At 50.0% G+C, this 15,390-nt stretch overlaps 1 protein-coding gene across 1 annotated transcript; it reads left to right on the top strand.

Moving 5' to 3' along the window:
- The first annotated feature begins 2,637 nt into the window (after positions 1 to 2,637).
- Positions 2,638 to 15,102, top strand: ALG1 (ALG1 chitobiosyldiphosphodolichol beta-mannosyltransferase). The gene is made up of 13 exons (XM_059154602.1): positions 2,638 to 2,883; positions 3,769 to 3,846; positions 3,962 to 4,065; positions 6,722 to 6,870; positions 8,645 to 8,734; positions 9,066 to 9,176; positions 9,629 to 9,750; positions 9,919 to 9,957; positions 10,285 to 10,344; positions 11,136 to 11,246; positions 12,474 to 12,588; positions 13,500 to 13,575; positions 14,693 to 15,102. Exons 1-13 carry the CDS (start codon positions 2,676 to 2,678, stop codon positions 14,822 to 14,824), a joined length of 1,395 nt encoding a protein of 464 aa, XP_059010585.1. The 5' UTR covers positions 2,638 to 2,675; the 3' UTR covers positions 14,825 to 15,102.
- Positions 15,103 to 15,390: the final 288 nt, after the last annotated feature.

Genomic DNA, 15,390 nt, shown 5'->3' with positions numbered 1-15,390 from the left:
GACATTTTGTTTATTTATTTTTAAGATTTTATTCATTTATTTGACAGAGAGACAGAGATCACAAGCAGGCAGAGAGGCAGGCAGAGAGAGAGAGGGAAGCGGTCTCCCTGGCGAGCAGAGAGCCTGATGTGGGGCTCGATCCCAGGACCCTGAGATCCTGACCTGAGCCGAAGGCAGAGGCTTAACCCACTAAGCCACCCAGGCACCCCACACCATGACACTTTAATATTGCAGTTATACCATATATTTGTTTGTGTACTGTGTCTCTAACTGTGCCCTACATATAGGGAGAGTTAAGTTTTTTTTTTTTTTCTCCCCAACAACCATTTTTTTATTCCCTTGGGTGTGCCACTGAGAATGAATGTTCTTGGAGAAGCTCGTCACTATCGTCACTTCAGTTAATCCTTACAACAGCCTCTGAAGTGGGTCCTATTCTATTTTTAAAATATTTTATTTATTTACTTGAGAGAAAGCAAGAGAGAGAGAGAGAGTGCACAGATGGAGGGGGAGAGAAAGTACCAGATTCCCCGATGAGCAGGGAGCCCAATGTGGGACTTGGTCCCAGGACTCTTGATCATGACCTGAGCCGAAGGCAGATGCTTCACCGACTGGGCCACCCAGGCACCCAAGTGGGTCCTATTCTTATTCCCTTTTATAACTTAAAATCTGAGGCTCTAGGGGACAAGGTAAGTGATTTCTTGTGACTTACTGTCTCACAGCTAGTATGAGGTGGTGCAGGAAATCCAACGCCTGAGTCCACATCTTAAGAATCAGGTGATCCTGCTGGGGTTCAATATCTAGTCTCTAAAGGGGAAACAAACCCTCCTGACCTTTGGAAGGACTGAATTTCATATGTGCTGTATAGCAAACGGGCAGGCAGGACAAGCAGAGCTGGCTGAGCTCTGAAACACCTCTGACTGGTGATGCATCTTGTTCCTTTCTCCCTAGAGAAGCAATCCTGACTCCTTTGCCAGCCAGGGTTTCATCCTCGGAGCACGGCATTTACTCTTGGTTTGTCATAACCATGGGATCTGGTCCTTAGACTCTTAGATCATCAGGGCTGAAGGGCCTGTTTGAGATGGGATGTCCCCTCCTTCACTTACAGGTCAGGAAAGCCAACCAATGGAGTGACTTGCCCAAGATTATGAAACCCACCAGGCTGAGGTCTCCAGATTCCAGCCACATCCCACCACAAGAGGGTGGACAGAGTGGTCAGGGTGTGTCCTCCAGCCTTACAGCCCCGGCACCTGCAACTGAGGGACTCAGGAGGCTGCCCTCCCTATCTGTCTGCCTAATCCCTCCTATCTCTACATATTTACTTATCTTTCCTTTCTCTCTTTAGCTTAATTTTTAAGCCCTATCTCTGTCACTTACTCACTAATGGTGTGATCTTCAACATCCTTTTTGGTAAAAAAGGAGTCAGAAGGCTATTATGAGAAGCAAATATGACACACATGCTAAGTCTTGAGCTGGGCTCTAGGGACACTGGAACCACTCTGTAAGGTGCTGCCCTGTCTAGGCTCTTATCAAAGGAGTTTTATTTTTTATTTTTTGGTCCAGTGCATGAGTGAGAGAAGAAGCTTGAGGGCAGTGAGGGGGGATTTACCAAAATGCTCTCAGTGTTTCTCAGCAAGAGGACCCTGTTCAAAGTTAAAAGGCTATCACATGTACACACACTAAACTCTTTAGTATGACTACTTTAGGGGGTAAAATGAGACTGTCAGTGGGAAAAACTTTCCTTCTTAACCACATACACTTGAAATCATTGTGCGTTTTACTTCCTTCTTTGTCCTTTTCCCTTTCTCTTTATAAACGTTTTATTCAAGTACAACATACATCCGGAAAAACGAACAAGTTTGCTGCTAAGGACCACACCTACCGGATCCAGAAAGACACCTTGAGGAGCCCTATTCCACCAGCTCCGTACTGGCCCCCTCCCACTCACACCCCGTCCTCCAAGGCAGGTCGTTCTCCTGACTTCTAACAGTAAAGGGGAGTTTTTTTGTTTTTTAAGATTTATTTATTAGATAGAGAGAGACTGAATGCACCAAGTGGGGAGACAGGCAGGGGGACAGGGAGAGAGAGAATCTCAAGCAGACTCCCCTCTGAGCTTGGACGCTCCTGCAGGCTCCATCTCCCCACCCTGAGATCATGACCTCACCCGAAATCAAGAGTCCACCCTTAAGGGCCTGGACTATGTCATCCAATCGACCCTAAAGGGTAGTTTTGATTTTATAAAAATGGAACTGGCCAATACGAAAATTTTTTGTTTTTTTAAGATTTTATTTACTTGACAGAGATCACAAGTAGGCAGAAAGGCAGGCAGAGAGAGAGGAGGAAGCAGGCTCCCAGCCCAGCAGAGAGCCCGATGCGGGGCTCGATCCCAGGACCCTGCGATCATGACCTGAGCCACCCAGGCGCCCCTGTTTCACTGTATTTGAAGTTATCTTAGAATTTTGAGAAAAAGCGTTCCTAGATTCTTAGAAGGATCTTTACCATAGCATCACCAACTTTTGGCCAGCAGAGGCTCCTTCGAAGTTCCATGCGCCTCCGCTTAGGGAACCACCTCCTCACCTCCTTTCTCTCCGCCCATCTCCGACAGGCTGTGTCTGAGGCTGCGCACTGCGTCGCTGGCGCGGGGAGGGCGGTCACGTGACTGCCGTCGGCCCGCCAGAATGGCGGCTTCCTGTGTGGCCCTGCTGGCGGTGGCAACGTCTCTGCTGCTACTGCTGCTGGTCTCGTGGAAGCGCTGGCGTCAGGGGCGCGCGAAATGGCACGTGATCATTGTGGTGCTGGGGGACGTGGGTCGCAGTCCCCGCATGCAGTACCACGCGTTGTCGTTTGCCAAGAGCGGCTTCTCCGTGACACTTCTGGGCTTTTGCAGTGAGTGCCCGGGAGACTGGGAGGGAGGCTGCACTCTCACCCTTTAACCAGCGGCTTTGACCTACGCAGGGGAGCTGGGGCGGGGACGCCCCTTCCTCTCTCCTACCTCGGGCAGCTCTCTGAAATTGGATGGCCTCGGTAGTGGCCCTGATGGCTAGGTTTCTGCCCAACCTTTGCTGGATGGGTATCTAGGAACAGCCAGCGTTAACGGAGTGACTGCCATATGTCAGGACTGTGTTAAGTGAATTCATTGCATAGTCTCACATTACTTTCTAGTGAATAGAAAGACGGATTGGAACCCAGGTGTGTGTGACTCCAGGGTCAGTGACGATAACCATACTTCCTTGTGGCTACTTTGTCAGTCTGTGTCTCAGAGGACTTGTCTCCTCTCCATTCCACACCCTCAGTGCAGAGTCTGCAGGCAGGAGAGGTTTCATTTGTGCCGCATGTCCTGCTTTTACTCTCAGTATGCAGAAGCAGGATGACATCTTTAGAGGGAACCGCAGTCGTGTATCAGGGAAAAAGGGGAGTAGCACTGGTTGCCTCTGGCCCTGTTTTGAAGGTGTCATCAGAAAGTGGAGTGGAGTGGAACTTCCTAGGGGTCTGCCTGTTGGGTAATTCCACCATCCAGGGAGCTCTAGATTGTCTGGAGTACCTACTGTGTGCCAGGCATTGTGTTAAGTAAATAAAAGTGGGTAAGATTCAGGCCCTCCCTCTGTGGGGAGAGTCTGGACAGGAAGTGTCCTCAATGCTCTATTCTGGCTATGGGGAACAGAGAGAAAATTTCTTATTTTCCAAAACATTCTTCACTATTCAGCCTGAGCTGCTGGATCATCTGACTTTATTTTGCCCTGTCCACCACATTAAAGGGTACATTCTTTTCAGACTCCAGACCCTATGATGAGCTCTTGCAGAACAACAGAATTCAGATTGTGAGTTTGACAGAACTTCAGAAACTTCCAGGTAGGATGCAGTGAACTCCAGATCCCTCTGAATCTGTGTCTGTGTTGGGCGGGTGGGGGATTCTACACATTGCCAAGAATTCCTTCGGGAGTAACAACTGTTTTTTGACTTGTAGTTGGGCCCTACATTTTCCAGTATGGAGTCAAAGTTATATTTCAGTCTGTGCACTTGCTGTGGAAGTTGATGTGCAGGGAGCCAGCAGCCTACATCTTTCTCCAGGTAAACGTCAGCCTTGCGTCGTCCTATGAGAACCACTGTTAAGCTTCCTTTACTTTCCAGCCTTTTAAAATGTGCAAATTGTGGAGCACCTGGTTGGCTTAGTTGTTTGAGCATCTGCCTTCAGCTCAGGCCATGATCTCAGGGTCCTGGGGTCCAGCCTCACATGGGGCTCCCTGCTCAGCGGGGAGCCTGCTTCTCCCTGTCCCTTTGCCACTTTCCCTGCCTGTGTGTGCACTCTTTTTTTTTTTTTTTTTTTTTAAAGATTATTTATTTATTTATTTGACAGAGAGACATCACAAGTAGGCAGAGAGGCAGGCAGAGAGAGCGAGAGAGAGGAGGAAGCAGGCTCCCTGCTGAGCAGAGAGCCCGATGCAGGACTCGATCCCAGGACTCTGAGATCATGACCTGAGCCGAAGGCAGCGGATTAACCCACTGAGCCACCCAGGCGCCCCCTCTTTTCTTTTTTTTTTTAAGATTTTTTTTTTTTAAGGTTTTATTTATTTGACAGAGAGAGATCACAAGTAGGCAGAGAGGCAGGCAGAGAGAGAGAGGAGGAAGCAGGCTCCCCGCTGAGCAGAGAGCCCGATGCGGGACTCGATCCCAGGACTCTGAGATCATGACCTGAGCCGAAGGCAGCGGCTTAACCCACTGAGCCACCCAGGCGCCCCTTTTTTTAAGATTTTATTTATTTATTTGACAGAGATCACAAGCAGGCAGAGAGGCAGGCAGATAAAAAGGGAGAAGTAGGTTCTCCGTTGAGCAGAGAGCCTGATGTGGGACTCGATCCCAGGACCCTGAGGTCGTGACCTGAGTTGAAGGCAGAGGCTCAACCCAGTGAGCCACCCAGGCGCCTCTGTGCGTGTACTCTTTGTCTCTCTCTCTCTCTTTCTCTGTCATATAAATAAATAAATTTTTTTAAAAAAGATTTTATCCATTTATTTGACAGAGATCACAAGTAGGCAGAGAGGCAGGCAGAGAGAGAGAGAGAGGAGGAAGCAGGCTCCCTGACAGGCAGGGGCTTGATCCCAGGACCCTGAGATTATGACCTGAGCTGAAAGCAGAGGCTTTTAACCCACTGAGCCACCCAGGCACCCCAATAAATAAAATTTTTGAAAAAAAAAAAAAGGCAAATTGGTGAATAAATTGCATATTTGTGTGTGTATAGTCTTATAAAAACATGAGTAAGAGCTTACGGTGTGTGTCCATTGTATTAATGGTACTCATTCATTCTGTTATTTTGTCATTATAGACAGAGTCTTAGACTGTACTTACTACATATCTATATGTCTGTATTAATTCATCCAATTCCTCACAATTCTAATAAGTAGGGTCTTATAAGTCTGACCCATGTTTTAGAGATGAAGAAACTTAGGTCTAGAGAGGTTCTGTAAATAGCCCTGTCATCACACATCTAGGAAATACTGGAGTAAAGATTTGAACCAAGTAGTTGGTCTGGTTCTGGAATTAGGCTCTCAGACTCTTCCATTCACTGCTTTTTAACATATAAAGACACCTTCTTTTAATTAGCTGCACTGGATTCCAATATATGATATGCTCTTAACATACTTATTTCATTTTAACAGACATTCAGATACTTCTAGATTTTTCACTTTTACAAATAGCACAGCAAAGAGCACGAGTGACCATATGTTTTTTGCAGTTTCTTTGTGGGGTAAATTCCTGTGCTTAATCAGAGTTCATGCTCTTTTTAAACTTTTTTTCCTTTTTTTTAAGTAGGCCTCATGCACAACATGAGGCTTGATCTCACAATCCTGAGATGAAGAGTCATATGCTCTGGGGTGCCTGGGTGGCTCAGTCAGTTAAGTGTCTGACTTTTGCTCAGGTCATGATCTTGGGGTCCTGGGATCGAGCCCAGTTTTGGGCTCCCTGCTCAGTGGGGAGAGCAGAGCCCCTCTCCCTCTGCCCCTCCTTCCCACTTGCACGCTCTCTCTCTGCCTCTCAGATAAATAATAAAGTCTTAAAAAAAGGGGGGGGGTCACTGCTCTATCAACATAGCAGTTAGGCACTCCAGAGTTCATGCACTTTTAAAATGTTGTGGTGTGTTACTAGATAGTCCTAGAATAAGGTTGAGCCAGTTTTTCCCCCATCCAGTGGGGATGCCTCTTCTCCCATGTCCTCACTACCCCTCTCTATTGTTAGGTGTCTTAGAGGTTACATTCTGCTAGGTGAAAAATGCACCTCTTTGGCTATTTTTTATATCCTTGATTTTTGGTGGCCTTGGGCTTTTCAGGATGGTCAATTTTATTTCCTTTATGAGTTTTTTTAAAAAAGATTATTTATTTATTTATTTGACAGAGAGATCACAAGTAGGTAGAGAGGCAGACAGAGAGAGGAGGGGGAAGCAGGGTCCCCGCTGAGCAGAGAGCCCAACATGGGGCTCGATCCCAGGACCCCGAGATCATGACCCAAGCTGAAGGCAGAGAGGCTCAACCCACTGAGCCACCCAGGTGCCCCTCCTTTATGAGTTTTTATACCTTTTTTGGTGAGGAAGAGGGTCTTTCTTCTGCTTATTAATTACCAAGAGCTTTGTAAAGATCATTGGCTCTTTGCCATCTATGTTGCCACTGTTTTCAGTCAGTTTATTGTTGACCGTGGTCTGGGTTTCCTTCTCTTCATTCAAATATCTCTTTCCCAGAACCCCCCGGGCTTACCTGCCATCGCTGTCTGCTGGTTTGTGGGCTGCCTCTGTGGGAGCAAGCTCGTCATCGACTGGCACAACTATGGCTACTCCATTATGGGGCTGGTGCATGGCCCCAGTCACCGCCTTGTCCTGCTGGCCAAGTGGTGAGTGTCAGACACCTTCCCTGAACGGGGTAGGAAAAAGGGCCAGTGCAGAGACCTGGTGAAGCTGGTCCCCCAGGTGCTCTGTGAAGTAAGGGCAAGGCTGGGGGATTAGACTGACTCTGGTTACAAGTAACAGAGATGGGCCTAAGCCAAGGCAGACTTTTGTTGGTCCTGAAACTGCAAAGTCCAGAGATATGGCTGACTTTGACTCAAAAAATGTCATCAGGACCCTCTGTCATTTCTCTGCACTCCGTCCTGGAGGTGTTTCTCTTGTGTTGGGGGCTCTCCTGGCACCCTGATAGGCTCAGTAGAGAAAGGGAACCTCTCTGATTGTCAGGCTCTGACATTCCACTGGGGTGGGGGTGCTGCAGTACCCCGATACCTCAGGTTTAGGGGAAGTGCTCTGCTGTCAGACCTGGGGTCCCAGGTGCCCCCAGATTAGATCCCCAAGTAAAAACTGGGGGTGCTTTTGGGGGATGGGGACACAGGCCCCAGTCGGCTGCAACCAGTGAGACAGCAAGAAAGAAGGGCCTGCGGGAGCAGATTGGATGCAGAGCAGGAAGAGTCGTGCTCTGAGCCCGAGTGGGCTGATGGGTCATTCACCAAGGGTCATAATAGCTGTGGCAGCAGCAGCAGCAGCAAGTGATCATGGAGTACTTGCTGCATGCCAGGCCCTTTATCCCATTCAGTCTTCGATGCCCCTGGTGAGGATGTCCTCTGGTCACTTTCCTTTTACAAGCCAGGAAACCAAGGTCCAGCACCACTTTGCTGCTTGCCACACAGGTAGTAAGTGTGAGGACCACAGTTCAGTCCCAAGCTGTCCAGCTCTCTTGCCTCCTCCGCATCCTGAGTGAGGAGTGGGCTGTGGTACACCAGGGGCATTCAGCAACCTTGAGTGCTTCCTCCCCTTTCACTTTCACTTCTGCCATGGGATAGGGCTCAGGTCTCCACTGGGGGCTAATCTGCTGCTAACACCTCTCAGATTTTTAAAACCATCCCTTGGTAACCCACAAGCCCAGCCCCACAGCCTCTGCAGCAAGAGTACAGTGTGGGTAAGATTTAATAATGAAGGCTTTATTACATTTCTTCCTTTGGTGGCAGGAGAGCCTGGATTTTCCCTTCTGTAGAGAAAGGTTCTTTCTTTCTTTCTTTTTTTTTTTTTTTTTTTTTTTTTTTAAGATTTTATTTATTTGACACAGAGAGAGATAGCAGGAGAGGGAACACAAGCAGAGGGAGTGGGAGAGGGAGAAGTGGGGCTCGATCCCTGGACCCTGGGATCATGACCTGTGCTGAAGGCAGATGCTTAACTACTAAGCCGCCCAGGCACCCTGAGATAATGTTTCTAACTGTATTTAAGCTAAAAAGCGATATGACTTAAAGGTGTAAAAGAAATAGTACAGGGGTGCCTGGGTGGCTCAGTGGGTTAAAGCCTCTGCCTTCGGCTCAGGTCATGATCCCAGGGTCCTGGGATCGAGCCCCACCCACATTCGGCTCTCTGCTCAGCAGGGAGCCTGTTGCCTCCTCTCTCTCTCTCTCTGCCTCTCTGCCTACTTGTGATCTCTGTCTGTCAAATAAATAAATAAAATCTTAAAAAAAAAAGAAATAGTACAGACGGACCTCAGCGCAGACTCTGGGGAGGCACCTCACCAGCAACTCGATTTGGGAAACCCCCAGCCCTGTGCTCTTGTGTACCAGAAGGTATCAAGTCAAGTGGGGGTGGTGGCAGTAGTGGTGGGTCCAGGGCTCCTGGCTAAATGGTGATATGTCTTTTCAGGTACGAGAAGCTCTGCGGGCGCCTGTCCCACCTGAATCTATGTGTGACCAACTCGATGCGGGAAGATCTGGCAGAGAACTGGGGCATCAAGTAGGGGCCTGGGGAGGCGAGGGGCCCCAAGCATGGTTGGTCCCAGCTGCAGTGCCTGCTGTGTTGTGTTGGCGAGGCAGCCACAAATGCTCAGGGGTCTGGGGAGATGATTACTGGTTTTGGGAAGCCGAGGGGGGAGGAGACCAGACTGTCCATGTGGTTTTGGTCTTAGAACATGTCTCTGAGCTTCCCAAGTAATTCTGAAGCTTCTTAGTGTCCTTGTCCGAGTCGTGGATCCTCTGAATGCCCTTATTTTTTGGATCCCCCTGAATCTTGTATGCCTTAGCCCTTTCTCTGGCTCTCTCTAGAGCCGCCAGTGATCTCATTGCAGAGCTGTGACCGTCTATGACAAGCCAGCCTCTTTCTTTAAAGAGACACCCTTGGACCTGCAACACCAGCTGTTTATGAAGCTGGGCTGCACCTACTCTGCATTTAAGGCCCGGTAGGTGTCCCATCTTCAGTCTTTATCTGTCTTCTCTTGTGCTTCCTGCTGTCCCACCTGTCCCCACCTCCTCACAGCTGTCCCCGTTGCTCCCCTGACCCTGGCTCCTCACTGCTGCTCTGGCCTCTCTTGTTCTGGCTGCAGACAAGATTAGGGAATCCCCTAATCCAGGGGTTGGCAGACTGTGACCATAGGCCTGCCGCCTCTTTTGGTAAATAAAGTTTTATGGCTCTACAGTACACTCACCGAGTAATGCACCATGCATGGCCGCTTTTGTTCAGCAACAGTAGAGCTGAGTTTTGCAACAGAGACTGGAGGTCGGGGCTGACATGGCCGCATCCTGACTTTTGGGAGTCTGCTGGCCTCACTCCTCACTCTGGCAGGCGATCACCGTCCTGGGGCCTGAAACCTTGCTCTGTGACATCTCATGGGCTCTGTTTCTGTTCCTTCAGCTCTGAACGCCTGGACCCAGCAACAGAGAGGTCGGCCTTCACAGAGCGGGACTGTCAGAGTGGGGTGGTGACGTATCTTCGTGGGCGGCCGGCCCTGTTGATCAGCAGCACCAGCTGGACAGGTCTAGGACCCCTCCGGGCACTTGGGGCTTGTTTGAGTGCCTGGCTGAGCCTGCGCCCCATGTGTATTTGAGGACACTGGGGACCCGATGAGAAAGGGGGGTGGCCTTGAGCTGGGATGGGAAGCATCTAGAAATTAGCTAATGACACTTTGGTCTCTTTTCTTATAGAGGATGAAGACTTCTCCATCTTGCTGGCGGCATTAGAAAGTAGGTGTGTGGCTGTGAGCAGGAGCTTGTCAGGGGCTGTTGAGCCGTGAGGTGCTCACCTGGCCTTGCATGGTGTCTCCTGCAGCATGTTCCTGCCCCCAGGGCCACTGAGTGGGTCAGCCTAAGGACGTGGGTGGTGGAGGTGGTGACTCTTTGAGTCCCCATTTGGGTCACTGACTAACCAGGCCCTAGATCTGAAATGCCACCTCTGGGAGAGTGATCTTGTAGCTGGGAGAGGCTACCTCCCCCGCAACTGTCCCGTCCCCCAGCCTGCACTCACCTGATGAGATAGTAATCCTGGTTATCATTTTATTTTTTTAAACCTAGAGTTTGAACAGCTGATTCTAGACGGAGAGAGCCTTCCTTCTCTGGTCTGTGTGATAACAGGTATTGCCAGGGACTGTCCATGTTCCCGTATGCAATGGGGTGGTTGCGGGGAGGGCCTGCAGAAGGCATCTGCCTTTATTAGGTGTCTTCCTCACACCAGGCAGGTGGTGTTGGTTGTCTTGTCAGTCCTGACCACAGCTCTCTGATGTAGGGTTTTCTATACTAGCTTGATAGAGGAGGAAACTGAAGCTCAGAGGGGCATGACAGCAGGATTGTGACTTCTGGTTGAATCTTGGATAGCATAGCCTCATAGTTACTGAGTTTTACTTGTATGCAGTGGTTTCCAGGCATTTTTTTTTTTTTTTTTAAATGAAAGAGTCTACTTTAAAGAGCTCAACATAAAATTACTTCCTGAGTAGGCCAGCGGGGAGAGAGAAGCAGAGAGCTGTGGTTGGAGCAGAGTCCTGGCAAACTCCCTCACCTTGTACTCCCCTCCTCCTGGCCAGAGTTCTCAGGGGCAGCTAGGAACCCACTGTATACCCTGTGCCACCTGGGGCATCAGGGAAGACATAGACCAGTCTGGGCGAGAAGTTGTATCCAGTTGGCACTCTGGTGCCTGGCCACCTTCCAAGCCTGAGGCCCTCTTAATGCAGGTTGCTCGGGGGGAAGGACCATAGCTTCAGTGGTCTGGGTGCATTCCCCTTGGTGGTCTGGAAGGGGCCAAATGGGAACCTGATCACATCGTCAGAGTGTGGGCCTTCCACTCACACCTCTGCAGGGTTCTGAGGCTTGAGGCTGTGGGATGGGGCCAGAGATGGGTCCAGTGCAGTGACTGAGATCTTCTTGGCAAGGCAAAGGGCCTCTGAAGGAGTATTACGGCGGCCTCATCAGCCAGAAGTGTTTCCAGCACATCCAAGTCTGTACGCCGTGGCTGGAGGCTGAGGACTATCCCCTGCTTCTAGGTAAGGGCATCCAGCCAGCAGCCTACAGGGAGAGAGCTGGGGTTTAAAAGGGAATATTCTAGAACACGGCAGGGACAGAGTTTTTCTGGAAAGGGTCAGATAGTGAATGTCTCATTTGCTTCTATTGCATAGTCTTTGTTTTGTAATCTTTTAAAAATTAAAAGCCATTCTTAGCTCCAGGGCCATAGACACACAGGCCTCAGGCTGGATTGGGCCCTGCTTAGGGGCTGCGTGGGGCTGGGAGATGCCACCTGCCAGGAACCTGTCAGAGGAGCTCTTGGCTATCCTCCAGGAGACCAGGCTCCTTCCTGATACGCCGGCTTCTCCCACCTGCGGGGCCCTAGACCTGTTTATCAGGGTTCTGTCTTCTCAACCTCCAAGCCCTCCATTCAGTCCTGCTCTTCCATCTGGGCAGAAGGGCTGGGCCTGGCCTTGGGTTGGGGTTCCCCGTTCCCCAAGTCTGGGAGGGTAGTGGCTTGGGAGATGCAGAAATAATGTGTTAAGCACCATTGACTCCCCTGGGTCCCTAATCCTCCTTCATCTTCCTTTCTCCGGGAGAGGGTGCTGGCCTCGTGCTGACGTGTCTCGAAAGGCCTCATCTTCCGGCAGTGTCAAGTGGAAAGCCTTTGGTTGGCAGGAGTTCCCAGGCAGTATTTAGTGATGCAAAGTTGTTTATTTGGCTTTATTTCCACAGTGACAGCTGGTTTTCTGTTGGATGTGCTATGGGGTTTTTTTTCCCCTAATAGTGTGGTAAAACATACAGTAAAAACTTGCTGTTTTAATGATTTTTCCATTTTTAAGTATACGTACAACTCAGTAGCATTATTTACATACAAAGTGTTATACAATCATCACCCGTCTATTTCTAAAACATTTTCATCACCCCAAGCAGAAATTCTGAACCCCTTTAACAATAACTACTACTGATTCTTTCAAAATACATGTGGTTAAGTAGACAAAGGGAGTCTGTTTGAAACTACCCGTGATGGGCAGGTCATTTTCAAACAGGGCCGAGTGGCCGGGAATGGCTGTTGGGGAGAAGCGCTGTGTGTCTGCTCTTCTCCAGGCTGCTTGGCCAACTCAGCCAGTTGTATGTGGGGCTGGGGGCATTGTTACCCTGCTTTCCATTCCCTATGCTGAGGTGACAATCCACAGTCCTTTCAGGATTTGTGTTCTAGGGGTGCATGGGCCTGCGCTCTGACTGCCCCCCTCGCCCCAACCCTGCAGGCTCGGCAGACCTGGGTGTGTGCCTGCACAAGTCCTCCAGCGGCCTGGACCTGCCCATGAAGGTGGTGGACATGTTTGGGTGCTGTCTGCCTGTGTGCGCTGTGAACTTCCAGTGGTAGGAGCAGAAACCGAATGTTCACAGAGTTAGGTTCTCAGATCAGCTGTGGTGGCGGGAGGGTGGGGGGAGGGGGGTTTGTCAGTAAGATTGGAATTGCTCAAGGAATTCTCCTGGAAAATCATGCAGCATTGCCAGGTGGTCCTTGGGAGTAGGGCCCGTGGGCTTTCTGTGGGTGGGCTGTACCCTGTTGAAGGAGTGGACTTCCACTTAGAGCTGATGTTGAATAAAAAGTATGAGTCTTAAATATTCCACTTAGGGAGCCTGTGCTCATGGATAGAGTGGTGGATGGAATTGCTGGCACAGCTGACATGGTTTTATTTCTGTGTCCCTTTTGTCTGGGCTCATAAGAGTTGAATTGGAATCAGTTAAATGAGTGTGATTCTGTCTCCACTGTTCCTGGCAAAGATGGGTGTTTGGAGAGGGCGGTGTTAGGAGAGGTTCTAGAAATAATAGCCCCACCACTGGCTCAGGAGCCAGCCTCTGAATGGAAAATACAGGATGGTCGACCCTGAGCTCCGGGAACATTGGGATTAACTCCTTGTTGACCCAGAAAAGTCATCCTTAATGTGCCAGGTCTCCCTCTAGTGCGGTTGCCTTTTACCTTGTTTCTCTGCTGTGCAATTAAGAAAAAAAAAAAAAAAAATGGAGAGCTCATTGAGCACGTTCTCAGAGAAAAGAGCCTGTAGCAGAAAAGGTCAAAGTATGTGCTCACTGTTCCTCCTTCTTGGAATCAGTTTGGATTTTTAATGTGTATATGTCCCTCGAGGCCTTTTTTTTCTATTCAGATGCCAAACCTAAGAACAGACTCGCTGCAAGCAGACTGACCGTGGGAGGGGTGGGAGGGGGAGTCCGGGTGGGCACCGTGGGGATTTTCCAGGCAGCTCTCAGGTCTGTGATTCTCTCTGCAGCTTACACGAGCTTGTGAAACACGAGGAAAATGGCCTGGTCTTCGAGGACTCTGAGGAGCTGGCAGCCCAGCTGCAGGTAGCCACGTCTGCCCCCGCGCCAGGCTGAGCTCTGCCCTGATTCTTTGCTCCTGGGCAGGCCTGTGCTGGGTCTGGGTGACAGCTGAGGCAGGGAGCAGTGGTCTCATTGGCTGGGCCTCCATGCGCTCCGTGTGGGTGTGGCCCTGACTGCCCTCTGGGTTTGTGGAGCTTATACCACTTGGTGATGCTGGACCTGGTGGACCGTGTGCTCTATCTAGGGAGTGAGCAACTAGGGAGTGTGCTCTATCTAGGGAGTGAGCAACTAGGGAGTGAGCTCTATCTAGGGAGTGAAGGGAGCTTCATGAAGCAGTTTTGCAGGGCTGGGGGTGGGGGTGGGAGTCTTCAAAGGGTGCTCACACTTATTACAAAAGATGGGTTCATCATTCTTGGCAGTTGAGACCAGGGACAGCAAACTTTCTGGAAAGGCCCACATAGAAAATGTTTTTGCTTTGCCATAGTCTCAGAAGTCCTCAGCTCTGTAACATGAAAGCAACCACAGTCTGTGAGTGGGGGCTCATAGGGATGGGGTTGTGTTCCAGTAAAACTACTTGCAGAGACAGGTGGGGGTCGAAGTTGGCCCCTGGGCTTATTTTGCAAACACCGGATGTAGTTTAGCAGGAAAGAACACAGATGCCGAGTTCTAGCACGTGGGCTGGACAGTGGTGGGCAGAGGCTGAGGGTAGGTGCTGTGGGTGGACAGAACAGTGGCCAAGGGCTGCCACAGGGCATGGTGTGGATGGAAAACGCTGCAGTCTGGGCCGCACTGTCAAGGAGGAGCAGAGTAGGGGATGGAGCATGGCTGGGACTTGAGGATCTCCTATGCCATGTGAGGAAGGGGCTTGCTGGATCTGGGATATCGGGGTCAGAGCTGTGTCAAGCTTAGCCAAGGTTGCTGTGAAAGCTGGGCCAGAGCCGTGGCTCTGGGGGCTCTGGGACACTGGTAGTGGTTCTTGAAGTGCGGTGATGGAGGGTTTCGGTAGGATCACTGGTCTGGGAGCCTGTGTTTGGAGGGGGACAGGAGTCTAGGCTCCTGGGAAGGAGAGACAGCTCTAGGGTGGGACCTGGGACAAGGGTGGGAAGCAGTGATGAGTAAGTTCTGGTCGTTATTCTTCTAGATGCTTTTCTCAAAGTTTCCTGATTCTGCTGGCAAACTAAACCAGTTCCGGAAGAACCTCCGGGAGTCAGAGCAGCTTCGTTGGGATGAGAGCTGGAAGCAGAGGGTGCTGCCTTTGCTTATGGACCGGTGACTGCTTGAGCTGAAGACAGTGCTCCTGAGTGTGGCCCAGTTCCTCTTAGCCCTGTGCAAATGCTTTAGAACAGCGCCTCCCTGTGGACAGCAGCTGGAAGGACGGCTGCGGAGTGAAATTTTTAATGACTTGGAGTTTGTGGACCAGGAAGCTGGTTCAGCCTGGTTTCCTCCCCGGAGGCTCTGAATATGAGACTCATGACCCGAGCGTTTCTTTCTCCCCACTGTATTACTTTCCTGTTATTTGCCTGTGGTATCTTCAACATCTCTTTGACCTGTTTTTGTCTTACGGTGTCTGCTTCTCCCAGCATCTGTCCCATTGTGTCCCTAGTATTTCATTCCTGCTGTAAGGACAGGTACCACAGCCTGCTGCTCTGTAACGTCTACAATGGGTTTGAAGCAGCTTGGCTTCGTGAGGGATGTGGGTGCAGGCTTGGGGGTGGGATGGGGAGACATACTTGATACATGTTTTTATTTGCATAAATGAAATGCTTATTTCTGAGCAAAAATTTTCATTTTCGATTTATAGAGATTCACTTAAGAACTAGAACTAGTGACAGAAAGAGG

The sequence above is a fragment of the Mustela lutreola genome, chromosome 17, assembly GCF_030435805.1.
Source record: "Mustela lutreola isolate mMusLut2 chromosome 17, mMusLut2.pri, whole genome shotgun sequence".
Lineage (NCBI taxonomy): Eukaryota > Metazoa > Chordata > Mammalia > Carnivora > Mustelidae > Mustela > Mustela lutreola.
The sequence above is the reverse complement of the archived record's forward strand: the minus strand, read 5'-3'. Positions and strand labels throughout refer to the sequence as shown.

Coding starts and splice junctions, on each gene's coding strand:
- ALG1 (XM_059154602.1), top strand. CDS start 2,676: ATGGCGGCTTCCTGTGTGGCCCTGCTGGCGGTGGCAACGTCTCTGCTG. Junction 4,066..6,721: donor CAGCCTACATCTTTCTCCAG/GTAAACGTCAGC, acceptor TCTCTTTCCCAG/AACCCCCCGGGCTTACCTGC. Junction 8,735..9,065: donor GCAGAGAACTGGGGCATCAA/GTAGGGGCCTGG, acceptor ATCTCATTGCAG/AGCTGTGACCGTCTATGACA.